General features: G+C 43.3%; 1 protein-coding gene across 1 annotated transcript; it reads right to left on the bottom strand.

The window, feature by feature from the left end:
* Positions 1-119: 119 nt before the first annotated feature.
* On the bottom strand, positions 120-24,710 carry LOC106610343 (calcium uniporter protein, mitochondrial). The gene is made up of 8 exons (XM_082974151.1): positions 24,369-24,710; positions 4,494-4,566; positions 4,018-4,188; positions 3,190-3,294; positions 2,441-2,607; positions 2,006-2,209; positions 592-708; positions 120-425 (listed from the first exon to the last, which is right to left on the bottom strand). Exons 1-8 carry the CDS (start codon positions 24,477-24,479, stop codon positions 348-350), a joined length of 1,026 nt encoding a protein of 341 aa, XP_082830277.1. The 5' UTR covers positions 24,480-24,710; the 3' UTR covers positions 120-347.
* Positions 24,711-26,124: the final 1,414 nt, after the last annotated feature.

The raw sequence follows: 26,124 nt of genomic DNA, 5'->3' as shown, positions 1-26,124 counted from the left end.
ATTATATACACGTCATCACTATTCAGAACTTTGCTCTTCTATAGAAATGAAACTAGCTACTATATTGAATTACTGCAACGGCCAGGAATGCAGAGAAAATATGATTAGAATTCAGAAGATGCTTTCTCATATGATATTTATTATTATACTTCTATTAACACAAATGACTTCCAACATTGTAAACAGTGTAAACCAAAACTCTAAAATGATCTGCAGGGTTAGTAAGAAAAAGGCATCGTTATCAAAATAAAATGGGAAGAAATGCTGCTCAGTAGTCCTTCAGTTTGACGTGGTGTGTGTGTGTGGTGTGTGTGTGTGTGTGTGTGGTGTGTGGGGGGGGGGACTCTTCATGGCTGGCTCTGGATCTGTTCTACAGGGAGCTGAAGTTGGGTTGGATTCCTTAGACGTCTCAAATCTTCTTCCACCTAATGATGACACACACACACACACACACACACCACACACACACACACACACCACACACACCCGATCAACAGAAGCCCCTTATAGACTGAATACATCAGTGGAAAGTCCAATAAGCAGTGAGCAGAAATTCTGCAGTGCCTTGTATAAGTAAGTATAGCAACATACCGAAGCCAACTCCTCTCTCAGCTCATTGTACTTCTGCACGTTGAAGCGCTCCTTCTTGGCACCCTTGTGGAAGTAATACAGGAACTGCCTGTCTTTGGCGTCTGGATAGACATAGTCCTACAGACCAAAACAACCATGATTCATCTGGTGCAGACTAACTTACGTGTGTCACTTCTGAGCATAGTTATCTGGGTTTAAATTCTAATTTGAGATAACTGTGTGAACCTCTATGTAAATCATGCACTGATGTCATTAGGAGATATGATCAGAATACAGGTGATGCACCTAGAAGCGTAACAGAGGAATGTATCAGCCTCCTTGTTGTGGCATGGATGTACACAGTTCATACTGCACTTTTATAAGATAGAACTTACAAAATAACATGGACGCAGGACACAGGTGCTGTGGGACAAACTGGAAGGTTTACCGGTCAGACCATGTCGTGTCATCAAGACCTAGCTGGAGCTTCTTCTATACAGTGCATGCTATATACATAGCAGCCACAGGAGGGCAGACATATGTGGAGATTCCTCTGTTACATTCATTTGATTACATCTACCATTGATGTCAATGCAGAAGTTTGAGCTGCACACAATTATCTAAAGTTAGAATTCAACCCTGATAATTACTGTCTTCATACTGTACAGCGTATGGCAATGGAGGAGTAGGTCACATATGGGAACTTGACTACTCTAACAGCTCCAAGTTGTTGAAAGGAGACCAGGTGTGACTCAAATGAAAATGAAAGCCTCTTGTTCAAGTGCCCTGTAGTGACAGTACTCTTTGTGTACACAAGGGGGAGACACTGTCTTGACTACTTGTATTGAGACCGTGCTGGACATGGGTCCTCCTGTCCTGCTTGGTGAGGACATAGCAGGGTTAGGGTCCTGTACTGTACCTGCTTGGTGAGGACATAGCAGGGTTAGAGTCCTGTACTGTACCTGCTTGGTGAGGACATAGCAGGGTTAGGGTCCTGTACTGTACCTGCTTGGTGAGGACATAGCAGGGTTAGGGTCCTGTACTGTACCTTCTTGGTGAGGACATAGCAGGGTTAGGGTCCTGTACTGTACCTGCTTGGTGAGGACATAGCAGGGTTAGGGTCCTGTACTGTACCTGCTTGGTGAGGACATAGCAGGGTTAGGGTCCTGTACTGTACCTGCTTGGTGAGGACATAGCAGGGTTAGGGTCCTGTACTGTACCTGCTTGGTGAGGACATAGCAGGGTTAGGGTCCTGTACTGTACCTGCTTGGTGAGGACATAGCAGGGTTAGGGTCCTGTACTGTACCTGCTTGGTGAGGACATAGCAGGGTTAGGGTCCTGTACTGTACCTGCTTGGTGAGGACATAGCAGGGTTAGGGTCCTGTACTGTACCTGCTTGGTGAGGACATAGCAGGGTTAGGGTCCTGTACTGTACCTGCTTGGTGAGGACATAGTAGGCGAAGACTCCGATGCTGGTGCAGTAGGTGAGGAAGTAGGTGACGGGCTCCATGACGTCCCAGGAGTACACCCACCAGGTGAGCCAGGCCAAGGCCCCGCCCTGGACAGACAACAGGGCCACACCTGTCCACAGAGTCCTGGAGGAGTGGAACTCCGCACTGCGCTCTAGCTGTGCCTTCACCTGTACAGGGAATCGTCGGGTCACAGATTACTGGTGATTGCTAAAACAAACTCTCACACTCATGCAATCTTATCTTTGAAGGTTTACCGCGACAGCTTTATGGTTGTCGACCAAAGGGATAGGTAGTAGGAGTCACACAGAGACGAGAGAGAAATAAAGAGAGGAGATACTGACAGAAGGACAGAGAAAGGAGAAGAGAGAAACGGAGTCAGAAGGAGATCCCTCCAGTACCTGTTCTAGAGGTGAGAGGTCCTGTTTGAGTCCATCCAGTCTCTCCAGCAGCTGTCTCTCCTTCAGCAGGTGGTGGTCAGGCAGGTGGAGGGCCGTGTGGAGCAGCTGCACCATGTGCTTCATGTCCTCCACGTCCACCACATGCTCACTGGACACACTGGATGCCTCTGGACACACAACATGGGTGGAATTCATTACAACAGTCACTCTTGGAACTCAGTATTACACTTTGGAAACATGCATCACTATTCCACCAATTCCACCCCAGACTGGAGGTTGGTAATGACGATGAGGAGGAGGATGAGGAGAAGGAGGATCATGCTGATACTCAAGTGACTAATGGTGTTTCTTTTTAGAATTACTGATAAAGATCAATTGATATCTCATCATCATCATCCTCTGTAGCTGCGTGACTGTGGTCCTCTGTAGCTGCGTGACTGTGGTCCTCTGTAGCTGCGTGACTGTGGTCCTCTGTAGCTGCGTGACTGTGGTCCTCTGTAGCTGCGTGACTGTGGTCCTCTGTAGCTGCGTGACTGTGGTCCTCTGTAGCTGCGTGACTGTGGTCCTCTGTAGCTGCGTGACTGTGGTCCTCTGTAGCTCAGTTGGTAGAGCATGTTGCTTGCTACACCAGGGATAGTGGGTTCGATTCTCGGAACCACCCATACTTAAAATGTAAACATGCATGACTAAGTCGTTTCAGAATAAAAGCGGCTGCTAAATGGCATTTATTATTATATCATCATCTTTACCTCTTTCAGGGGAGTGGATGTTGTATACACCATCATTGATGAGGAGCTGGAAGTCTTTGTTCAGGAGACTGTCTATAGAGGTGCTGTTAGCCACCCGCGCACCATCTGTAGGAGACAGGAGGATAACAGATGGATATAGTGTCTACAGGGGTGGTGTCTACAGGGGTGGTGTTAGCTACCCGCGCACCATCTGTAGGAGACAGGAGGATAACAGATGGATATAGTGTCTACAGGGGTGGTGTCTACAGGGGTGGTGTTAGCCACCCGCGCCCCATCTGTAGGTGACAGGAGGATAATAGATGGATATAGTGTCTACAGGGGTGGTGTTAGCCACCCGCACTCCATCTGTAGGAGACAGGAGGATAATAGACGGATATAGTGTCTGTGTACACGACAGATAGTGGCCCATATTCATAAAGTATCTCAGAGTAGGCGTGCTGATCTAGGATCAGTTCTGCCCTGTCCATTAAATCATATTCATTATTATCTAAAAGGCTGAACTGCTCCTAGATAGGCACTCCTACTCTAAAATGCTTTATGAATACGGGAAAATGTTTGCATTTGTGTGTATGTACAACATATTTGTGTGTGTGTATACAACATATTTGTGTGTGTGTATACAACATATTTGTGTGTGTGTATACAACATATTTGTGTGTGTGTATACAACATATTTGTGTGTGTGTGTGTACACAACATATTTGTGTGTGTGTGTGTACACAACATATTTGTGTGTGTGTGTGTACACAACATATTTGTGTGTGTGTGTGTACACAACATATTTGTGTGTGTGTGTACAACATATTTGTGTGTGTGTGTGTGTCCTACCCTTGGTGAGCACAGAGACAGAGGTGACTCCTGGGTCTTCTCTCTGCAGGTCATGGATGAGGTCTCCTACAGTCATTAACATGGGCCTGAGGAAGAACAGACAGCTCTCCTGCCTGGAGGGTAGCAGCACGGCCAGCACCGGACGTCCATGTTTATACTGCAACACCACATCTAGACCGCAGACAGAGAAAAACACAGGGTTAAATGGGCAGTTAATGGCCTTGTGTTTAAAATACAGTGCAGCTCATTCTCACTGTTTGAAATAACTGAGCTCATTGCATGCAACAATATATGGATTGTCGCAGGTCTCTGCGTTTATTAATAGTGATATGAACTGTCTACCAAAGAATACAATTCTAAAGCCATTCATCATAGGCTGGCACTTTAGAATAAAGAACTACACTGTGTGTAAAGTCAAGGCAGCCAGAGTAATACATTCAATTGTAGAAAGGTTCACTGTAATGCCAGTATCATACCACTAGAGGGTGCTACAGTACTGCAGAAGACCACTTGGGGAGGACATCTCCACTGTGGCTGTCTGGGATGGATCTGAAATGAGAGAGAGCACATTACAGAATGGATTTATTTTAAACAGGGAGTCCCATTCAGACCAAGGTCTCTTTCAGAAGGAACCATGCGTACACAATTTACAAAACACAAATACTGTACATTTAAGAAACACAAATAACATTAAATCAGCAAATAGGTCTCCAATCAACATTATGAACAGCCTGAGAGGCACCAGAACATACTGTTACAAGGAACTCTGTAGATTTTTCCATACATGGGCGGCAAAGCAACTAAAAACAGACTGTCTTAGTGGCTTATCAGCTCAATATCATCAGTATCAACAGAAGTCCTCCCTTGGCAAACGGTCATGCTGCCAAAGACAGAAAGACAAGCATTTGAAGTTCTACATGATAAAAATGAGAGTCAGCTTCTAATCTACGTGGCATCTTTGTTTTGCCAGGGCATGTCTTGATTAACATTTTAAATGTAGCCAGTCATTGCAAAAGTCATTTTACGGAGATACTGTGTGATAAACATTGAGATAAGGAAATATTTCCAGAATCTAATTTCCAAGAAACTGTATCATCATTATATTACCGCAACATATCTTGCTACATCACCCCCCATGAACCCCAGATATAGCCTACAGCCGACAGATTTGTTTTGCTGACTACACCATGTGAAAGTTTCTGCTGATGCAACATTTCTCCATTTGTATTCAATACCTTCTTGGCCTAGATGGAAGATGGAAAACCATCACTATCCAATTTCACTGAGGTAAATGGTAAAAGGCTGGCTCTCACCAATCTCCACATGACATGAAGCCACAGAGACTTAGCCTGGCTAAACCAGACTGAATGCTGATGCTTGAATACCTGAAAATAGACAGAAAATGGTGCTGAAAGCCTCCAGGTTTCCATATCAACATCCCCACTACAGATTCATCCCCTTCTAAACCCATGCTGAGTAATACAATGATTTGGAGTATTAGGTTTAATGGTTGGGAATACATTGCTGGCACTGCACCTGGAAGTAATGAAAGGAGCTGGTAAGATAAGAACGTAGAGTGATAGCTGTGAAAATGTGTGTGTGTGTGTGTGTGTGTGTGTGTGTGTGTGTGTGTGTGTGTGTGTATATATATCTCATATGTATGTGCGCACACGCCTGTGTGTGTAAAGAGATTTTGTATAGTGCTACAATTATACCAAACACAAATCCCAATAAGTATTGTGATGCCTTAGGCATGCATTCTGCCACTATTAAAACACATGCTCACAGTGGGTAAAGATACATGGTCGTGTTAAATGTGAGAAATGAATCAGGGTTTATGGTCATAACTGTTGAATTAATGATGTGCTTGCTACAGAACATTACCCCCATCCACACCATTAAAATGGAAATGACTCCACCTGGTAAGAAGAGGACTCGGGGGGGGGGTTTGCCAACGATGCCTAATGAACATGTAAACACTACTTTCTGGCCAGCAACACCAAGTCAGGCCCCTTGTATTGGAAGCCTATAAAGCGCGTGGCTGCAGTGAGTGACTTTAAAGTGATCAAATGCCAAAAGACTATTCAAAATGTAAAACATTCCTTTCTGATGGCATTAGAAGCCTAATGTGTGACATTGTGACTTTAAAAAGTGATCAAATGTCAATATCTACTCAACTAAATGTAGACTACTTTCTGACCCCACGTAAAGGTCAGTATTAGGAGCTTAAGAGTGAAAAAATGTATTTCTTCAAAATGGATTCCTTCTCCTGTAGAATAACAGTTTAATAGAAAAGGAGTCTGGGTGGTTGAATGAATCGGTGAGTCTCTGTCCCAGCGGCAGTGACATCCAGGGACCTGACAGAGTGGGTGTGCGTGCGTGTCTGACAGCCACTCCTCTTCGACCCTCCAGTCTGTAGCCTGGGCTGTCAGCCAATCAATATCAAGTTAAAGAAGCGGAGTGCTGGAGCCATCCGTACACTGCTATAGCTACAGGTCAAAGACACCGCACAAAGGACAGGGGTTATGGTCAGAGGGATGGGAGCAGTGGTGACCCGTCATTAGAGCTTGCCATTAATACATGTTCCATATCAGTTTGCAAACAATATATATATATATCATTGAGTTAATAAAGTCTCCATACAAACATGGTCTCTTTTTTGTTTTCTAGAGTAATGCAGCTCCACAATGCAGGTATTTCAGCCTTGCTCAGCGCTTTCTGTGGTGGTGGGGTAAGCCAGCAGAAAATATGGAGCGTTGCGCTGTGATTGGCTCAGTGTTCTGTCACTCATGGGGTCACTACGTCACCACCAAGTCAAAGGGTAGAGCTAGAAAATTCTAGCCCCTTGGGTGCTGCCATAGAGTTACATTAGAAGTGCCCATCCAAGAAGGCTCAAGGTCATTTGCTACAGATAAAATGACATCAAATCATGTTATATGTACAGTAGCTTTGATTGGACTGATCATGTCAACATCATACTTCCAAAGTCTTAGCTAAGAGTAATCATCATGAATCAAGTCGACAATCTACTGGCCATTCCTTTTTAATGTTGTTTAGTAAGCTGTTAGTAGCCCATGTGCCTCACCGTAATCATTTGGTCTATTTACCCCTCTTAATTTCATCTACTGTTCTGACTTGGTGGTGCACATGTAGCCTATAACCTGTTTTACAGAAATGTAATCATCGAATATTCTAAGAGCTTTCATTATTTGATTATATGCCCCTTTATTTATCCTATGGTTCTGACTTGGTGTACAGGGAGAACACTAAGAACGGCCCATGTTCTGAATTCTATCGCTGTACATTTCAAAAGTGCTGAACAAATCGTTATATTGACTACGTCTGTCCTAGCTCGCTCATTAATGTCTTAATCGAAATTACAGATTGCCTCTTATCCGCTTGTCGTCCCCTTATGCCATAGTTTGTACATCTCAATTGTCATTAGAAACCACATTTGTTTAAGCAAGTCAGCCATATCAGCTATGTTGTTTTTTTAAAGGCAGTAAATGAGGCTGAATGAACTGTTTCACTGCCAGACAAGGCTCCGCTGATAGCCAGGTGTAGCAGTGGTAAGATGTTGGGACTGCTGTTGGGACTCTACTGTTGGGACAGCTTTATGTAGGCCCTAACAGTTTGTGGGCTGTTGGTCACCCTTATAGTGTAACGCATGTATTGTTTAGTGTTGTGAAGTGGCTTTGCTGGGAGCATCCCACTTTTAATTTGTGTGCCCAGCCAAGACTTACATGCTAAAAATCGCCACTGGATGGGAGATCTATAGACTTACACATCAGTGGTTAAGGTTAAGAGTAAAAAGGCAGGAAAAACTGATAAGAGACGAGAGACATCCATTCCTCGAGTGGGGCAGGCTCCAGCAATAAGCAGGGTAGGTTACTTTCTAAATGTAACCCGTTATCGTTACTAGGGCCCGGGAAGATACCAATATCGCAAAGGTCCTTTAAAAACCTGCTGTATGTAAAATAGTGTGTGCTATTGCTTGGTTGAAGATAAATAAATGTGACTCTGGATGACAACATAGTGATGTTTCTTTCCAACATTAGGGCTCTTTCCCTAAATAAGTTAAATCCGCTTTGTGTTCGGTTTCCTTGCCGTGATACTAACGAGTATCGCGATACTGGTATAGTCCCAGCCCTACTAGTAATTTAATCCAATTCAATAATTGGATTCATAATCAATAGTTTCAGTAGGAACTCCACTGGCTGTTAGTTGAAACTCATCATCTTGAGTCTAGGGATGGGCATGTGTAATTGGGTCCTTGAACGGAAGAGCTAGCAATTTTACAACTAATTTCCTGCAATTCTACAAATTCTGCCATAGGGTGGAAGCAAATGCTTGCCGTTTTTAATATGACAACTGATGATCAAATGGGCTCCACCGCGGTCGGTAATTCCAATATGCTTACTACAAGTTTAGATAGCTGGCCACTAGACTAATTTACCAATCTTAAAAAAATAAACCCCCAAAAAAATACAGCTGACATGGGCTAATTAAGTGACTGCTTATGCACATCCAAATTTCAAAATGCACCTTCTGTATTCTATTATTCTAACTCTCAACAGTAAATTGAGACCCAGACTGAGTTCCAAAGTGTAAAAAGGTAGATATAAAATGGGCTGCCATCCCTGGCCTGGGCTATAAACCCCCTAAACCTAGTTCCACACTGAAAATATGCACAAAACAAAAACTGTTCGATAAAGACAAAAAAGAGCATACTTTCTTCAGAATCATTATTTATTTAACCATTATTTTACCAGGTAAGTTGACTGAGAACACATTCTCATTTACAGCAACAACCTGGAGAATAGTTACAGGGGAGATGAATGAGCCAATTGGAAGCAGGGGATGATTAGGTGGCCATGATGGTATGAGGACCAGATTGGGAATTTAGCCATGACACCAGGGTTAACACCCCTACTCTTACGATAAGTGCCATGGGATCTTTAATGACCTCAGAGACTCAGGACACCCGTTTAACGTCCCATTCCTAAAAAAACTGCACCCTACACCCGGGTAAGCGTATACAGTGGGGGACTTTTTTTTTTTTGATCCCCTGCTGATTTTGTACGTTTGCCCACTGATAAAGAAAGGATCAGTCTATAATTTTAATTTTAGGTTTATTTGAACAGTGAGAGACAGAATAACAACAAAAATATCCAGAAGAATGCATGTCAAAAATGTTATAAATTGATTAGCATTTTAATGAGGGAAATACATATTTGATCCCCTCTCAATCAGAAAGATTTCTGGCTGCCAGGTGTCTTTTATACAGGTAACGAGCTGAGATTAGGAGCACATACTTTTTCCCTTCACTGTACCTTCTCTCCAAACAGATGTTGTGGCCGTAACTCATCACCACACAGTGTTCAATGTGGAATTGTTCATCCATTTTGAACATCCCAAAGACCCAGGCAGAATAAACTAAATTAAACATCTGTATATGGAAAAGACAGATTTCAACTCTCCAAATTGAGCCCCGTTTTAAATGATCACTGAGAATAACTGTACCAGGCACAAGATGTGTTTAATTCACACTGACAACTACTTTTATTTGGAAAAATATTCTGTTCCATTTTATTCTGTTGTCTTACATAATCTTTTTTTACTATAAAATAGGTGTCTTGACTCAAGAAGGGCTCAAGAAATAAGAGCGTCTTGTCTGCTAAATGAACAAAACAAGGCTATGCTATTGCACAGCCATAGGTGTCTACAAGCAAGCTCCACTGTGTTCCACTATAACCAGTTGATATTACAGATTGTGTTCCACGATGAACTATAACCAGTTGATATTACAGATTGTGTTCCACGATGAACTATAACCAGTTGATATTACAGATTGTGTTCCACGATGAACTATAACCAGTTGATATTACAGATTGTGTTCCACGATGAACTATAACCAGTTGATATTACAGATTGTGTTCCACGATGAACTATAACCAGTTGATATTACAGATTGAATAAATTAATATTAAATGGCACTTGTTTTTTTAAATGACTGAATATACTGTATATGGGGCAATTTAACAATTAGTGATCTGTAATGGTTATGATAAATTAGGCACCATTGTGATCTGTTGGCATATAGGTAAATGCGCACATAACTTATTCCAGACCCCTGAAACCCCACCTCTTTAAGGAATACCTGGGATAGGATAAAGTAATCCTTCTAACCCCCCCCCCCCACCCTCCCCCCAAAAAAGATATAGATGTACTATTGTAAAGTGGTTGTTCCACTGGATATGATAAGGTGAATGCAACAATTTGTAAGTCGCTTTGGATAAGAGCGTCTGCTGAATGACGTAAATGTAAGTGCGGGCATTGTGTTCTAAAAATACTCAGTCAGATTAGTGCTTGACAATGCACAGTGGCCACAGCCGCAATTCAGGGGGAAAATATTCCCTCCCTCTTATCGCTCTCGTTAGTGAAATGCTTTTTGTGGTGACGGGGACAGGAGAGGCATTTGAGCACTGTGACGTTTGTTTGTGTTTGTGTGTGCGCATTTGTTTGTCTACGTTTGTGTGTATGCATGTGTGCGTTTGTCTGTTGTGTGTGTGTTTTATACATGTGAAAAAGTGCACGGATAAGGAGCCGAGCGTCAATCTCGGAGGCCGAGGTAGTTTATCTCTGGGGTGAAGATGCGCCGTGCATAGGGAGTAGTGGTTAGAGCGCTGACGACAGCTAATTCAACACCGGGAAATCTGTAGGCAGTCAGGTTCAATGCCATGTTGTACCGTTCCCATCATACAAAACATAAAATGGGAGATGACTCATGGTCAAACAGGAACACACTCAGAGCTATAGAATGAATACCATAATACAGTATTCCCTTCATACATCAATGGGGTGACAGAATGTATTGGCCTTCATTAAGAGCTACAGTATGAATACCATAATACAGTATTCCCTTCATACATCAATGGGGTGACAGAATGTATTGGCCTTCATTAAGAGCTACAGTATGAATACCATAATACAGTATTCCCTTCATACATCAATGGGGTGACAGAATGTATTGGCCTTCATTAAGAGCTACAGTATGAATACCATAATACAGTATTCCCTTCATACATCAATGGGGTGACAGAATGTATTGGCCTTCATTAAGAGCTATAGAATGAATAATCCTGCACGTTTCCTACCTCCCAGCCAAGCACCTGGGGGTTTAGATGAGCCACTCATGTAGCCCTCAGCGAGACACGGGCCGAGTCAAGTGCAATTCAAACAAGAGGGACGACTCCATCAGCATCACCAGCGGCCTCCAATTAGACGTGCACTCTTCCCCACATCCTCCCCTCCAATCAACATGCACGGTGTTGAGGTAACTGCTGCCGCCACAGCGCCCTGGCCCTTCGGTGACATTCACACATTTTGTGACTCCTTCAAGGAACAGAGGCTAGTAGCTACAGCTGATATTAATCAACTTCTGTTCCTTCATCTCATGTCTTATCTCCAAATGTCATTTTCCATATCTCAAAACAATAGACTGCATGATGGAACAGATTCCACCCCAGAGGAACTATATTCATTTTGAGTGGTTTGTTCTCAGAGCCAGACACAGCACAGTGGCATCATGATAAACTGTCCTTTCCTCCTCCACTTGTATACGGTTACCAGGAGTTCAAAGTGATATGCTCTGTTTCCCCACTATCAGTTTGGAGTCCAGGACAGAAATAAAGTTGGTTTTCAGAGGGTCAGTACAGCAGCAGCTTGGTGATAAACTGTCCTTTCCTCCTTAGTAAGGTGGAGCAGCTATAGCCAGTAGTGTTCATCGGGGGACATCATGGTGATTGATTGGTGACAGTCACAGGCTGGCTGGTTAATTTCTCCAGTGGCCGGCCGCCTAGAGCCCAGGCAGGCAGGCAGGCAGGCAGGCAGGCAGGCAGGCAGGCAGGCAGGCAGGCAGGCAGGCAGGCAGGCAGGCAGGCAGGCAGGCGGCAGGCAGGCGCGGCAGGCCGCCCGTTATTATGGCTCCTGTCACAGGCTGAGCTATGGCCCCTCGTGGGGGCCCTGCATGGGGGCCCTGTTTCAGTACCCATCACTCACTGTACCACGACCCAGGGTTCCAACACCATCTCATGCTGAATGGTTTCTTCCAGGGGCGAAAATCTGATATCAACTTTGGAGGGGACAATTACATTACATTTTCTCAAGAGCAATTCCTGAGGGGGACACCAAAAGTAGTGCTGTAACACACAGCCTACATTGTAATATGGTAAATGTATATTGAGGAACCAAAGAAATAAGGTGTTTGCCGTACTCCTAACTACCGGTACCCAAAACTACACAACTAATCACAACAGCAATACCATTGCCTTTAACAAATCTTAGTTCAGTCACCAGTTTAAGTTGAGAGTGGGGGTATCCATGGCATTTTCCAATTATGTTCCTATTTTACAAGTCAAAAACATTGAGAACCTTTCATAATGTTGCCAAACAAAGACTCAACAAACTTACCTGAGACTCCCTGTCTCTGCCAGTCTGTCCCTGCATATCTGTCCCCAACTCTGCTGTCTGTGTGCCATCTGTTGCCTGCTCTGCCTAATGACATCATTGTGAAACATTTCCATTAGAATTTAATTTCTTTCTTATGAACATTTTATCAACTAGTCTTTGAGATATTAGGCTACTAGGGTTCTTACTATGCGTTTTGGTGTATTGAAAAATACTCTGATGTCCGTCTTTTATTTTTCTGCCATTTTTCTACCTGGCTGGTTGGCTGGCTACACACACAGTGTGTAGGTTATTTACAGTAGGAAATGGGCTTCTATCATCTTCAATCATTCTATTTGGGCTTCGATCTAAAAGGTAGCTAGCAAATGTGAAACGGATTAAAATGACAAGAGTTGACAGCTGTATGAGTTCACCATTTACACAACATATGCTGCAACCTTTTGTAATTTTAATAGTTTGTTTCATATTGGCTGGCTTCCAACAATAGCTGAATTTGCAAAGCTAGCGAGCACCAATTCAGTTTCAGTGGTGTTTTCTATAATCTTTGCTACCCGGGTTAAATAAAGGTGAAATAAAATAAATAAATAAAAGTTCACTTGCGACAATTTAGCTTTTGCAACGAGACCATTAAATATATTTAAGACAATGGTAGAAGAGTGTAGTTCTGTTCAGTTTGGATTTCAGTTTATCGCTAACCTTATCACAGGGACTTTGAAGCACTAACTTACATCATCTGCATGCTGATTCCATCTTTGACGACGCCACATAAATGGAATAGGTACTAGCTAGCTTAATAGTTAATATTTGCGCGCTAGCTCTGCATATTCAGCTAGTGTGTGTGCGCGATTGACTGGATTAACCTCACGTCAGTTACGTGCATTGAGTGCCTTTCAGACAGTAGATACGACCTCTCTGTTACCTAGCAAGATAAGGAGCTGGCAGTGGATCAAACCATTGTGAGGCAAAGCGTGGGGGGGGTTGCAATCTTTTGAAACTTAAAAACGCGCTATTAAGTGTCTATAATCAGCACAATTGCTTTCAATGCGTATTATTAATATTATTTAAATTACATAGTTATGTTATGTTTCAGTGATATATTGGGGGGGACAAATCATATTTTTCCCAGGATGGGAAATCCCCCCCCGGGATTTCCGCCCCTGGTTTCTTCGCCACTTTTCGTGTAGATCTGAACGTCTCTGATGGGTGCAAGCAACATACCAACCTATCAGAAGGAATGGTTGAGCAATTGCATTTGGCTTAAACCTATCAAATCCTTTCCGATCTACAGGAGTGTCTAAGGACTAGGGGCTTGGTGTTTGAGTTGGAATTCAGCACCAACAGACCAATAGTGTGGCCAGTCTGGGTCCACCTCACACCCACCCAGCTCTGACAAATCCTCTCTCATTTACAAGAGTGTCTAGGTGGTACAGTACGAGGGGCTATGGGGCGATTTGGACTGGAATTTAGCACCAACCAATGGCGTGGCCAGCCTGGGTCCACCCAGCCCTGACTGACTGACCAGAAGAGGAGGAGTTATCCTTTTGGGTGCAGCTGGACACGGCCCGGGAAACAAAGACTATCTTGCAGCAGGTAGCCTAGCGGTTAGAGCGTTGGGCCAGTAACCAAAAGGTTGCTATTTCTGGGGCTGAACTCATTTGGACGACTGGTCGATTGTTTGGTTGTTAGGCTGTTGGTCGAACAAGATTTCTTTAGTAGAGGAGTAACACACAAAAAAAATATGATCGGCGCCTGTCTGAGTGGACTGATCCATTGTGGAGGCCGTGGGGGAGGCAGTCCATCACTAAGACGTGCTACTGAAATTGTATATGGTTATATTAAGAACAATTTGTGCAACACAAATAAAAATATTATTTTTTAACAAATGCGTTTTCTCCTCCGTTAGACAGGGGTTGCTGTTGACGGTTCATAGTGCGCTGTTTAACTGCCGCCTTTTCCTAGACCATGTTGCTACGTGCATAATAGAAAGGTTTCTCTCAAATTGTGAGCACAAATGTGTTTACTTCTCTGTTAGTGAGCATTTCTCCTTTGCCAAGATAATCCATCCACCTGACAGGTATGGCATATCAAGAAGCTGATTAAACTGCACCTTGTGCTGGGGATAATAAATGTGCAGTTTTGTCACACAACACAATGCCACAGACGTCTCAAGTTGAGGTTCAGTACAGCAGCAATTGGCATGCTGACTGCAGGAACAACCAGAGTTGTTGCCAGAGAATTTAATGTTAATTTCTCTACCATAAGCCACCTCCAATGTCATTTTAGAGAATTTGGCAGTACGTCCAACCGGCCTCACAACCGCAGACTACATGTTATTTTTTTAACCTTTAATTAACTAGGTAAGCCAGTTAAGAAAAAAAAAATCTTATTTACAATGACGGCCTACCCCGGCCAAACCCGAACAATGCTGGGCCAATTGTGTGCCGCCCGATGGGACTCCCAATCACGGCCGGATGTGATTCAGCCTGGATTCGAACCAGGGACTGTAGTGACGCCTCTTGTACCGAAATACAGTACCTTACACCGCTGTGCCACTCGGGAGCCTCATGTGTAAGGCGTCGTGTGGGCGAGCGGTTTGCTGATGTCAACGTTGTGAATAGAGTGCCCCATGGTGGCGATGGGGTTATGTTATGGACAGGGATAAGCAATTTGAACGCAGAGATAAGGCCCATTGTTGTCCCATTCATCCGTCGCCATCACCTCATGTTTCAGCAGGCTAATACACGGCATGCAAGGACCTGTACACAAATCTTGAAAGCTGAAAATGTCCCAGTTCTTCCATGGCCTGCATACTCACCAGAAATGTCACCCATTGAGCATGTTTGGGATGGTCTGGATCGACAGCGTGTTTCAGTTCCCACCAATATCAAATAGAGGTCGACCGATTAATCAGCATGGCCGATTAATTAGGGCCGATTTCAAGTTTTCATAACAATCGGTAATCTGCATTTTTGGATGCCGATTATGGCCGATTACATTGCATTCCACGAGGAAACTGCGTGGCAGGCTGACCACCTGTTACGCGAGTGCAGTAAGGAGCCAAGGTAAGTGTCTAGCTTATCTTATAAAAAAACAATCTTCACATAACCACTAGTTAACCTAGTAATATCATCAACTATGTGTAGTTAACTAGCTTGCCCTGTGTTGCATATAATCAATGCGGTGCCTGTTAATTTATCATTGAATCACAGTCTACTTCGCCAAACGGGTGATGATTTAACAAAAGCACATTCGCGAAAAAAAGCACAATCGTTGCACGAATGTACCTAACCATAAACATCAATGCCTTTCTTAAAATCAATACACAGAAGTATATATTTTTAAACCTGCATATTTAGCTAAAATAAATGAATGTTAACAGGCAATATTAACCAGGTGAATTTGTGTCACATCTCTAGCGTTCATTTCACGCAGAGTCAGGGTATATGCAACAGTTTGGGCCGCCTGGCTCGTTGCAAACTAATTTGCCAGAATTTGACATAATTATGACATAACATTGAAGGTTGTGCAATGTAACAGCAATATTTAGACTTAGGGATGCCACCCGTTAGATAAAATACGGAACGGTTCCGTATTTCAATGAAAGAACAAAGATTTTGTTTTCGAAATGATAGTTTCCGGATTTGACCATATTAATGACCAAAAGCTCGTATTTCTGTGTTTATTATATTATAATTAAGTCTGATTTGATAGAGCAGTCTGACTGAGCGGTGGTAGGCAGCAGCAGGCTCGTAAGCATTCATTCAAACTTTACTCCCGTTTTCCAGCAGCTCTTAGCAATGCATGATCACAGCGCTGTTTATGACTTCAAGCCTATCAACTCCTGAGATTAGGCTGGCAATACTAAAGTGCCTATTAGAACATCCAATAGTCAAAGGTATATGAAATACAAATGGTTTAGAGAGAAATAGTCGACGCGTCATAATTCCTATAATAACTGCAACGTAATATTTCTTTACTGGGAATATTGGACCACCAGCTTTCATATGTTCTAAGCAAGGAATTTAAACGTTAGCTTTTTTACATGGCACATATTGCACTTTTACAAAAAACATTTCAATTTCATTACACTGTACAGGTTAGACATTTGCACGTGTGAAACAGGACAAATACAAGCACCCCCTATTTGACCTTCTGAATGGTTCCCATGTAATAAACAGTTCTAGGGGCCAGGGATGAAAAACAGAGGGATGAAGAAACCAAATTACCGGCTGCTGTCATGAGCTCAGGCTGCACTGTACCATGAAAGTGATTTGAGTTAAGGCATTTATCTTCTCTCTTTCCTTTCGAAAACGTTCTCTTAGAGAGGAAAAGAGGGAGGGTGAGCGAAAGAGTGGGAGAGAGAGAGAGGGGGGAGGGGGCAACGATTGGAAATGCAGCTGTGAGAACATGGAGAGAGCAGAAAGACTAAAACATAAGGAAAAAGGGAAAGGCAGCATGCAGAGAGAGGCTGGTGAGAGGCGGATGTAAGTCAGCCAGGTTGGATGAGTATAGGACGTCCTGGTGATAAAGCAAAAATGATAGAGAGCTGGAACTTGAGTTTTTATTCCTCTACGTACTGCAACAGACATATTACATATTGGTCTGAATTCGGTTTTTATACTGTTTGGAGCAGTTCATTGTTTTGAATGACTCTTTACAGGGAGGTTACTGTTAAGACAACAGACTGCAGTAGCTAAGGGTCAGCTGCTGTATTCAAGTCCTAGTTGAAATGCAGAGTAGATTAACAATATATTAAGCGTGTGTCAGGAATAGAAGTGGGTAAGTGGGTATTAGATAACTGGCAGGTAGCTAGGCCTAGATAAGTGGGTTTCCTAACAACTCACCCTTTATTACCAAAACCACACAAACATATTCATCAGCAATCGCTAGCTGGCTACCACCCGGGTACTCAACCCTGCACCTTAGAGGCTACTGCCCTGTATACAGAGAAATGGAATCACTGGCCACTAATAATGTTTACATACTGCGTTACTCATCTCATATGTAAATACAGTATTATATTCTACTGTATTTAGTCAATGCCACTCCGACATTGCTCATCCTGCTATTTATATATTTCTTAATTCCATTCTTTTACTTTTAGATTTGTGAATTGTTAGACACTACTGCACTGTTGGAACTAGGAACACAAGCATTTCGCTACATCTGTAATAACGTCTGCTAAATGTGTATATGACCAATAAACTTGATTTGCTTCGCAAAAGAGATTGAAAAAAACTTTTAGTTTTTCACAAATAGGTATTGTTTCAGGAGATTCCTCTTAAAATATGTAACTGCATATTGGATGGCCAGTGGCTTGCCTCTTACAATGACAGTTACAGGCGGAAAATGACAAGCACTTTTCTGGCTATTCAGCTTCCTTCCTTGAGTAATCGGAGGTATATTCAGACTGTCAGTTGGTAGCATGGCATATGAGAGCATAAATAACCATTTTAGAACAGTGTGCATACTTGTCGCATAATCTTGCCTGCATTCCAAGATCTTCAATAAAACATTTTAGATTCATTCCAAAATGTATACGCAAATTACACTATCACGCTTGGCAGAAAAAGGTTCCATTCTAATAGAGCAACTGAACCAGCTATGTCTTTTTAACTCCTTAGTTATAGGCCTCAACAATGATAGCAGGTTGACCCCACAAACCCGCCAACCTGCATACCAGTGGAGGCTGCTGGGGGGAGGACAGCTCATAGTAATGTCTGGAATGGATTCAATGGAATGGTATCAACCACGTTTGGTACCATTCCAGCCATTATTATGAGCCATCCTCCCCTCTGCAGCCTCCACTGGTATGCAGTGGAGAGCATCAACCAACCAGCCAATCAACCAACCAGCCAATCAACCAACCAACCAGCCAATCAACAGACAGAGTAACCAGACAGCAATCTGACACTGAGGCAATAAGACATTCTTCTCTGTTGGGTGACAGTTAAGACAACTTTTGAAGAGAGAGTTTGTGAACTTCTATAACACAGGGTGATCTTGCAAGCTAGCCACCTACAGCTAGCAAGTTAGCAAACCAAATGTATAGCTGGAGCTCTGAGCTGGAGAAAATAAGATAGTTAACTTAGGGTTGAGATATTTAGTGGGCAAACATTAGTAGTGAATCACCTCTTGTGCTGCTCAACAGTGAATTGTCACGTTTGCTCTATGTGCCATTTGTAAACATACAATAGAAATGTTTTTAATTGGCGGTATTGAAAAGCATACCGTCGGTACTTCAGAATAACCTGAGCCTAATAAACTGAGCCTCTACTGGATACCACAGGACTGAAATCCTATGGAAACTGGGCCTCTACTGGATACCACAGGACTGAAATCCTATGGAAACTGAGCCTCTACTGGATACCACAGGACTGAAATCCTATGGAAACTGGGCCTCTACTGGATACCACAGGACTGAAATCCTATGGAAACTGGGCCTCTACTGGATACCACAGGACTGAAATCCTATGGAAACTGGGCCTCTACTGGATACCACAGGACTGAAATCCTATGGAAACTGAGTCTCTACTGGATACCACAGGACTGAAATCCTATGGAAACTGAGCCTCTACTGGATACCACAGGCCTGAAATCCTATGGAAACTGGGCCTCTACTGGATACCACAGGCCTGAAATCCGTAGGAAACTGAGCCTCTACTGGATACCACAGGACTGAAATCCGTAGGAAACTGAGCCTCTACTGGATACCACAGACCTGAAATCCTATGGAAACTGGCGACAAATAGCCTCTCAGGGGATATCAACAGTCAGTTTTTCTGTCACAACCCCTTTATGAAATAGTAGGTATTCATGTCCATTTAGTATTTAAACATTATGCTCCCCATCAGCTGCTGCCAAGGTTCCAAACAGGATGAAACAGTTATAACACATAATTACATCCTTACTCTAATACTACAATATAATATCCACAATACTACAATATTACAGTGTGTGTGTGTGTGTGTGTGTGTGTGTGTGTGTGTGTGTGTGTGTGTGTGTGTGTGTGTCTTCACAGTGCGCGTTGTGCTTTTTAAATCTGATTTTACTGTTTGACTGAGTTACTTGATGTGGAAGAGAGTTCCATGTAGTCATGGCTCTATGTAATACTGTGTGGTTCCCAGTCTATTCTGGACTTGGTGGCTGTGAAGAGACCCCTGGTGGCATGTCCTGTGGGGCATGTATACGTGTCTGAGCTGTGTGTTAGCTGTTTGAACAGACAGTTCGGTGCGTTCAACACGTCAATTCCTCTCACAAACACGAGTTGTGATGCAGTCACAGAGAATGGTATTGACACACAGAATGGGAGCACAGTAGACACGTAAACCTCTCTGCCTGAGCGGCGTCCCACCATCCATCTTCTGACTGCTAGGCTGCGGTCCCAACTGTTGGGGCCTGGTCAAAAGTAGTGCACTAAATAGGTAATAGGGTGCCATTTGGGACACACCCCCACTCTATAATAAAAGAGAGTGGTGCGGTCCCGTTGGGGGATGGGAATACTAATGAAGAGTCTCTAAACGGATACCACATTCATTACATTGATTCCCTGGGCATTGTAAAATCCAGGGTGTGATGACTCAAACCGACTAATAGTTCCTATTTGGCCTCGGACTACAATGGATATTTTTGTTACTAGCTGGTTTGAAAGCGGTTTGTCAATGGCCCAAGTTCTGCAAGGCATTTAAAGGCCTACGTGATTGAAGCTAGTGGTGCAGACCTGAGCAAAACAATTACGGTTACACAAATGGAATAGCAGGATGGACTCTTGACTAGGAGGCTGTGTAGAACTGAAGAAAGCAGTGATGGTTACATTGAGTGTGGAATAAGGCTGGATGCAACAACTAATGGGTTCTGACAAGTCTGGTTTAGCTGGAGGTGAGTTAGTGACAGTGAGTTGGCTAGTTCTTGCTCTGCAGCTGTCCACTCCTGGGGGGAGGGGGGTCTCGCTCACTCTCTAACACTCACTCTCTCACTACAGATTAATAGGAACATCCATCATTAACATCCTCATAGTTTGTTGTTGTGTGGGCCAACAGTTAAGCAGCGAGCGAAATTACAACTGCATTCTCCTGGCTTTTTGGAGGATATTATTTGGCAACCCACATTTCCCATTAAAATCAGGATAAATCCCCAATAGGCTCTGGTTATAAACCAGGAGTATGGGAGTGCAGTGGTAGCAATATGCAGCCATAAACCTTTAAAATGACAGCCCACTATACAACAGCTGATTTTATCCAATTGAGATCTGACAAAGGAGTGACTATAGCTTCAGCCCTCAGGCAAATGCCATGCAAACGGCAGCATGGATGGCTAGAATAACGATGGATGGTTAGAGTGGTTGGATACCATGGTGCTCTGGCTCCCCAGTCTTCCAATTACTGTCATACTGTAGTGAAATATGACCCGGGTTGCTAAAGCCGCCACACACTGTTGCAGTGTGGGGTGTGCTGAGAGAGCGAGAGAGAGACCTTTCGTGCCATATTACCTGCAAAATATGTAACCTCCTGCCACACCCATAATAACATCGCTAACTGTCTTTCTTAACTATTTAATTGTCCTCATTCCTTTATTTCTGTCTTGTCCTGTTCATTGTTATTACTCATTGAGTATTATTATTTTTCCTATTATTATCCTCATCATCTATCTGCGTCATCATTGATTTGAGAGAGAGAGACACAGAGAGAGACACAGAGAGAGACACAGAGAGAGAGACACAGAGAGAGAGAGACACAGAGAGAGAGAGACACAGAGAGAGAGAGAGACAGAGAGAGAGAGAGACACACAGAGAGAGAGAGACACAGAGAGAGAGAGACACAGAGAGAGAGAGACACAGAGAGAGAGAGACACAGAGAGAGAGAGAGCACAGAGAGAGAGAGACACAGAGAGAGAGAGCAGAGACAGAGATAGAGATAGAGAGAGCTCCTAGCTTCCTGCTGTTACTGTTTGGCTTATACCCCCTGGACATGTGTAAGGACATATTGAAGGACATACAGCCCATATTTGATACATGGTTCAAACGTTTAAAATTCATATACCCCTTTACTCCCCAACTCGTCCCAAGTCAGCATTTTTCATGTTAGCTTATCTGGGTCGAACCAAAGTGCTCTTGTTTCACAAAGGCAGATAGAGATGGGAAGTGGCACTGACAGTCTGGAATTATGCAAGCTACAATGACTAACACATACAGTTAAAAATAACCCCAGGGGTTTTCATCTCCAAACACAACATCCTTTTACTGCAGTAGCTAATAACGCACTTCTGGGCTTTAAACTATTTTAATGCTCAGCACTCTGAGGTGAGGAGTCTGGTAGGTTCCATATTAGAGAAAGATGGCATCAGGTTTCCTATTCAGTTGGTGGTGGATATGTTCTGAACAGGAGACCGGGGGATAAGCTACTGCCCATCTTGTCCATTGAGAAGACCATGTATGAATGAATGAGTGACATTTTATTTTCCTGTCAAATCACCAGTTGGCATCCCATCCCTTACGGGATTAACTGACACATAAACATTAAAATAATTCACTATGATAAATCAGTGATAATTCTTCCGGTGTTGTGTTCAGCTCGCACCGCATAAAGAGGGAAAAATCAATCAATACCTAATAGTAAATAAGCTTATCCGAGCATTAATTACACAAACGGTTTCCTGCTGAACACGACCCTGACAAACAGATAGATGGGCAGCCAGTCGGGTCTAGTGATTGGACGACTGACTCCTGTAATTCCCTCCAATCACGGCTCTAGATGGATGAAAGCCTCTCTATTACACACTGACTCATCAGACAAGAGGGCCTGTCAGGAGCAGATAAACACTGTGTGTGTGTGTGTGTGTCGGCGTCTGGGAGGGGGGGGGGGACAATGCTCTATCAGTGTCATGTTGTTGCTTTGATGACCCCCCCCCCCCCCCCCCCGGAGCGCGGCCGCATTCACAAGAGTATCAATCTACCCAGATGTTCTGTGGTGATAGTCATTGACGTGTGACTATGAAAACTCCCCCTTCCATTCTGGCTGACAGTGATGTGTGGTGCTGTGTAGAAAATGTGGGGTAATTGTACACTGAGTATACCCCCACATTAGGAACACCTTCCTAATATTCAGTTACACCCCCCCCCCCCCACCTTTTGCCCTCAGAACAGTCTCAATTCGTCGGGGCGTGGACGCTACAAGGTGTCGAAAGATGTTCCACAGGGATGCTGGCCCATGTTGACTCCAACGCTTCCCACAGTTGTGTAAAGTTGGCTGGATGTCTTTTGGGTGGTGGACCATTCTTGAGACAAAGAAGAAACTGTTCAGCGTGAAAAAAAACAGCAGCGTTGCGGTTCTTGACAGAAACCAGTGCGCATGACACCCACTACCATACCCCACTCACTTTAATCTTTAGTCTTGCCCATTCACCCTCTGAATGGCAGACATTCTCAATTGTCTCAAGGCTTAAAAATCCTTCTTTAACCTGTCTCCTCCCCTTCGTCTACACTTGATTGAAGTGGATTAAACAAGTGACATCAATAAGGGATCATAGCTTTCACCTGTTCAGTCTGTGTCATGGAATGTTTTGTACACTTAGTTTATTCACCATACGTGATGACGTTGCACAAATGTAATTCCCCACAGAATGACCTAACTGTCTTGCAACAACTGCAGGGGGAGAGACAGAGATACAGTACAGCGACAGTAGTAAGGCATGGGTGGTACAGGGACATGTCTACTGGGATCAAAGTACAGCCCTGGGCCAAGACAGCCCATGTGATATTGGCAGGGCTGGCTGCACCTTCCTTGGAGAGACCTAACAACACTCTTGTGCTTAGCTGACAGGTGTCTGCCAGACGGCCACCATTCTAATGAAACAGTTCATTAAGGAGGCTAGACAGCGCGCACACACACACACACACACACACACACACACACACACACACACACACACACACACACACACACACACACACACACACACACACACACTTTGTTCAGTGTTGCATGATGTTTATATTAATCTCACATAACTCACATTGCGATCTTCATGAACTTGGAGAAGAACCTCATTAGAGTCTCGTACCAGTAGTCCCAGGGGACTACATATTATTATTCACTGTCATGCCAACACTCTGGGTGACATGGTGTTGACATTCTAGTTAGGAAATCACTGAGCTCTTACAGTTACTTATTCATTATGCATGGGATAGGTGACACTTTAGTGCAGTCATCTGAAGCTAAGGAGAGTGACGCCAAGAGGGGAAAAGGAGAACAAAGAGACAGAGGGAGAGAGAATCGTTCAATTCAAGGGTTGGTGTGTGTGTGTGTGTGTGTGTGTGTGTGTGTGTGTGTGTGTGTGTGTGTGTGTGTGTGTGATCGCCAACCTGTCTTCTGCATTCAGTTTCACTACATTATATGACTATATTCAGAGAGAGGAAAGCTATTTATTCCTCATTTAACAACATGTCAAGACGTGACGGAATGGATGGGAAACCCCTCTCTCGATTCAATGCTTTGCTAATTGAAATGCATCACTGTATTCTCTAGACTGCCTATATCCTTTTCACGGTAGGCCTATTGATTACTTCAAGGATCCGTAATTCTGTTACAATCTAGTGTACTTCAAAGCAGTGCAGTTTAAGATGGAAACGACGACTAAAATATTTGAAACAACGACATGCATAACACCCTCGCTCAACTATCTCACTATTTGACAGTTCATTGGAACTCTATAACCGGTTTCCCAAACCAACAGAGCATGTACGGTGCAGGCCGACAATAACAGACTACTGTTCAAAACTTGTGAAGACACAAAAGACTAGTTTGGATGTTTACATAACGACGCGGAGGTCCCATCTATAAACTCTTGCTACAACGTACTACTCCCACACCGTAGTTTCAGTTTACCGTATGCAGTAATTTCACCGGAGATCGGGTTGTTTTGAGTGCGTAGAGGAACGGTTCAGTACATCCGACAACTCCAGCCCGGAGTTTGGCGAACATTCGCAACGAAGCCATCGTCGTTAAATTAGTCCATGCGTTCTGGCATACTGAGCAGAAGAACCTTGTAGAAAACCTGCCTAGAAGCAGGATCTTCGTATCGTATTCCAGTCGACAACGGACTGTTTTGCGTGTAAACAGACCGAGGGCGGATGAGATAAGAGATAGGGTCTGAGCACAGCCCGAGAGAGAGAGCAGCGTACCGTTTCCTCCGTGTGCAGCAGTCAGTGGTGACAAGCAGAGCGCGCCCGCGTGACAGACTTTATTCTCTTCGCTTTGGTGGCTGTCACAATGGCAGAGGTCGGTTATGAATGGGCCATGCAGCATGGCGGCATGTCAACATACAATGCATGGACATGTCATAAAAACTAAAAAGAATAAATGTCAAATTGGATGAATTTCATTCATTCCTATCGTTTTACACACACATGATTTTAATAATACCGTATCTTATATAATATAGCATGAAGAGTGGATTCCTTTTAGAATATCAGAGTTTTCAATCAACAGAATGGGCTTCCAGTAGAGGTTTAATTAAAGCAATCTATTCTGTTAGAGGTTAAGGAAGTACAATGACATATAAAATTACATCATATTTCAAACCCACTGCTGGGATAATATAGACTACCCAACAAAAAGGTGTCTCTGTGTGTGTGTGTGTCTCTGTGTGTGTGTGTGTGTGTGTGTCTGTGTGTGTGTCTCTGTGTGTGTGTGTGTGTGTGTCTGTGTGTGTGTGTGTGTGTGTGTCTGTGTGTGTGTGTGTGTCTCTGTGTGTGTGTGTGTGTGTGTGGTGGTCAATAGCAGAGTCATTTGCAAGGGCCTCATTCCCAGCTATTTGAACTATTAATATCGTCATCCATCTGGTCGGTGGTACAAAATGGCAATCTACTGTGGCACAGCCAACCTGTACAGACTGGGAAAGTTGCCCACGTTATTGATCCAGCCACTGCATGTGCTTCATTAATATTTTAACATCACAGAGAGAGAGAGAGAGAGAGAGAGAGAGAGAGAGAGAGAGAGAGAGAGAGGAGAGAGAGAGAGTGTGTAATTGTGTGTGTGTGTGTGTGTGTGTGTGTGTGTGTGTGTGTGTGTGTGTGTGTGTGTGTGTGTGTGTGTGTGTGTGTGTGTGTGTGTGTGTGTGAGAGAGTGTAATTGTGTGTACGTGTGTGTGTGTGTGTGTGTGTAGCTAGTACAATCTCTATACCCTAGAATGTCTATATCCTAGAATGTCTATACCCTAGAATGTCTATACCCTAGAATGTCTATACCCTAGAATGTCTATACCCAAGAATGTCTATACCCTAGAATGTCTATATCCTAGAATGTCTATATCCTAGAATGTCTATATCCTAGAATGTCTATATCTTAGAATGTCTATACCCTAGAATGTCTATATCTTAGAATGTCTATACCCTAGAATGTTTATATCTTAGAATGTCTATACCCTAGAATGTTTATATCTTAGAATGTCTATACCCTAGAATGTTTATATCTTAGAATGTCTATACCCTAGAATGTCTATATCTTAGAATGTCTATACCCTAGAATGTCTATATCCTAGAATGTCTATATCCTAGAATGTCTATATCCTAGAATGTCTATATCCTAGAATGTCTATATCTTAGAATGTCTATATCCTAGAATGTCTATATCCTAGAATGTC

The sequence above is a fragment of the Salmo salar genome, chromosome 04, assembly GCF_965601325.2.
Source record: "Salmo salar chromosome 04, fSalSal1, whole genome shotgun sequence".
Taxonomy (NCBI): Eukaryota; Metazoa; Chordata; class Actinopteri; order Salmoniformes; family Salmonidae; genus Salmo; species Salmo salar.
Note: the sequence above shows the minus strand (reverse complement) of the source record. Positions and strands in the feature narration are given on the sequence as shown.

Coding starts and splice junctions, on each gene's coding strand:
- LOC106610343 (XM_082974151.1), bottom strand. CDS start 24,479: ATGGCTTCGTTGCGAATGTTCGCCAAACTCCGGGCTGGAGTTGTCGGA. Junction 4,567..24,368: donor CGGTGAAATTACTGCATACG/GTAAACTGAAAC, acceptor CTCTCATTTCAG/ATCCATCCCAGACAGCCACA. Junction 3,295..4,017: donor TGTCTCTGTGCTCACCAAGG/GTAGGACACACA, acceptor TGTCTCCTACAG/ATGGTGCGCGGGTGGCTAAC.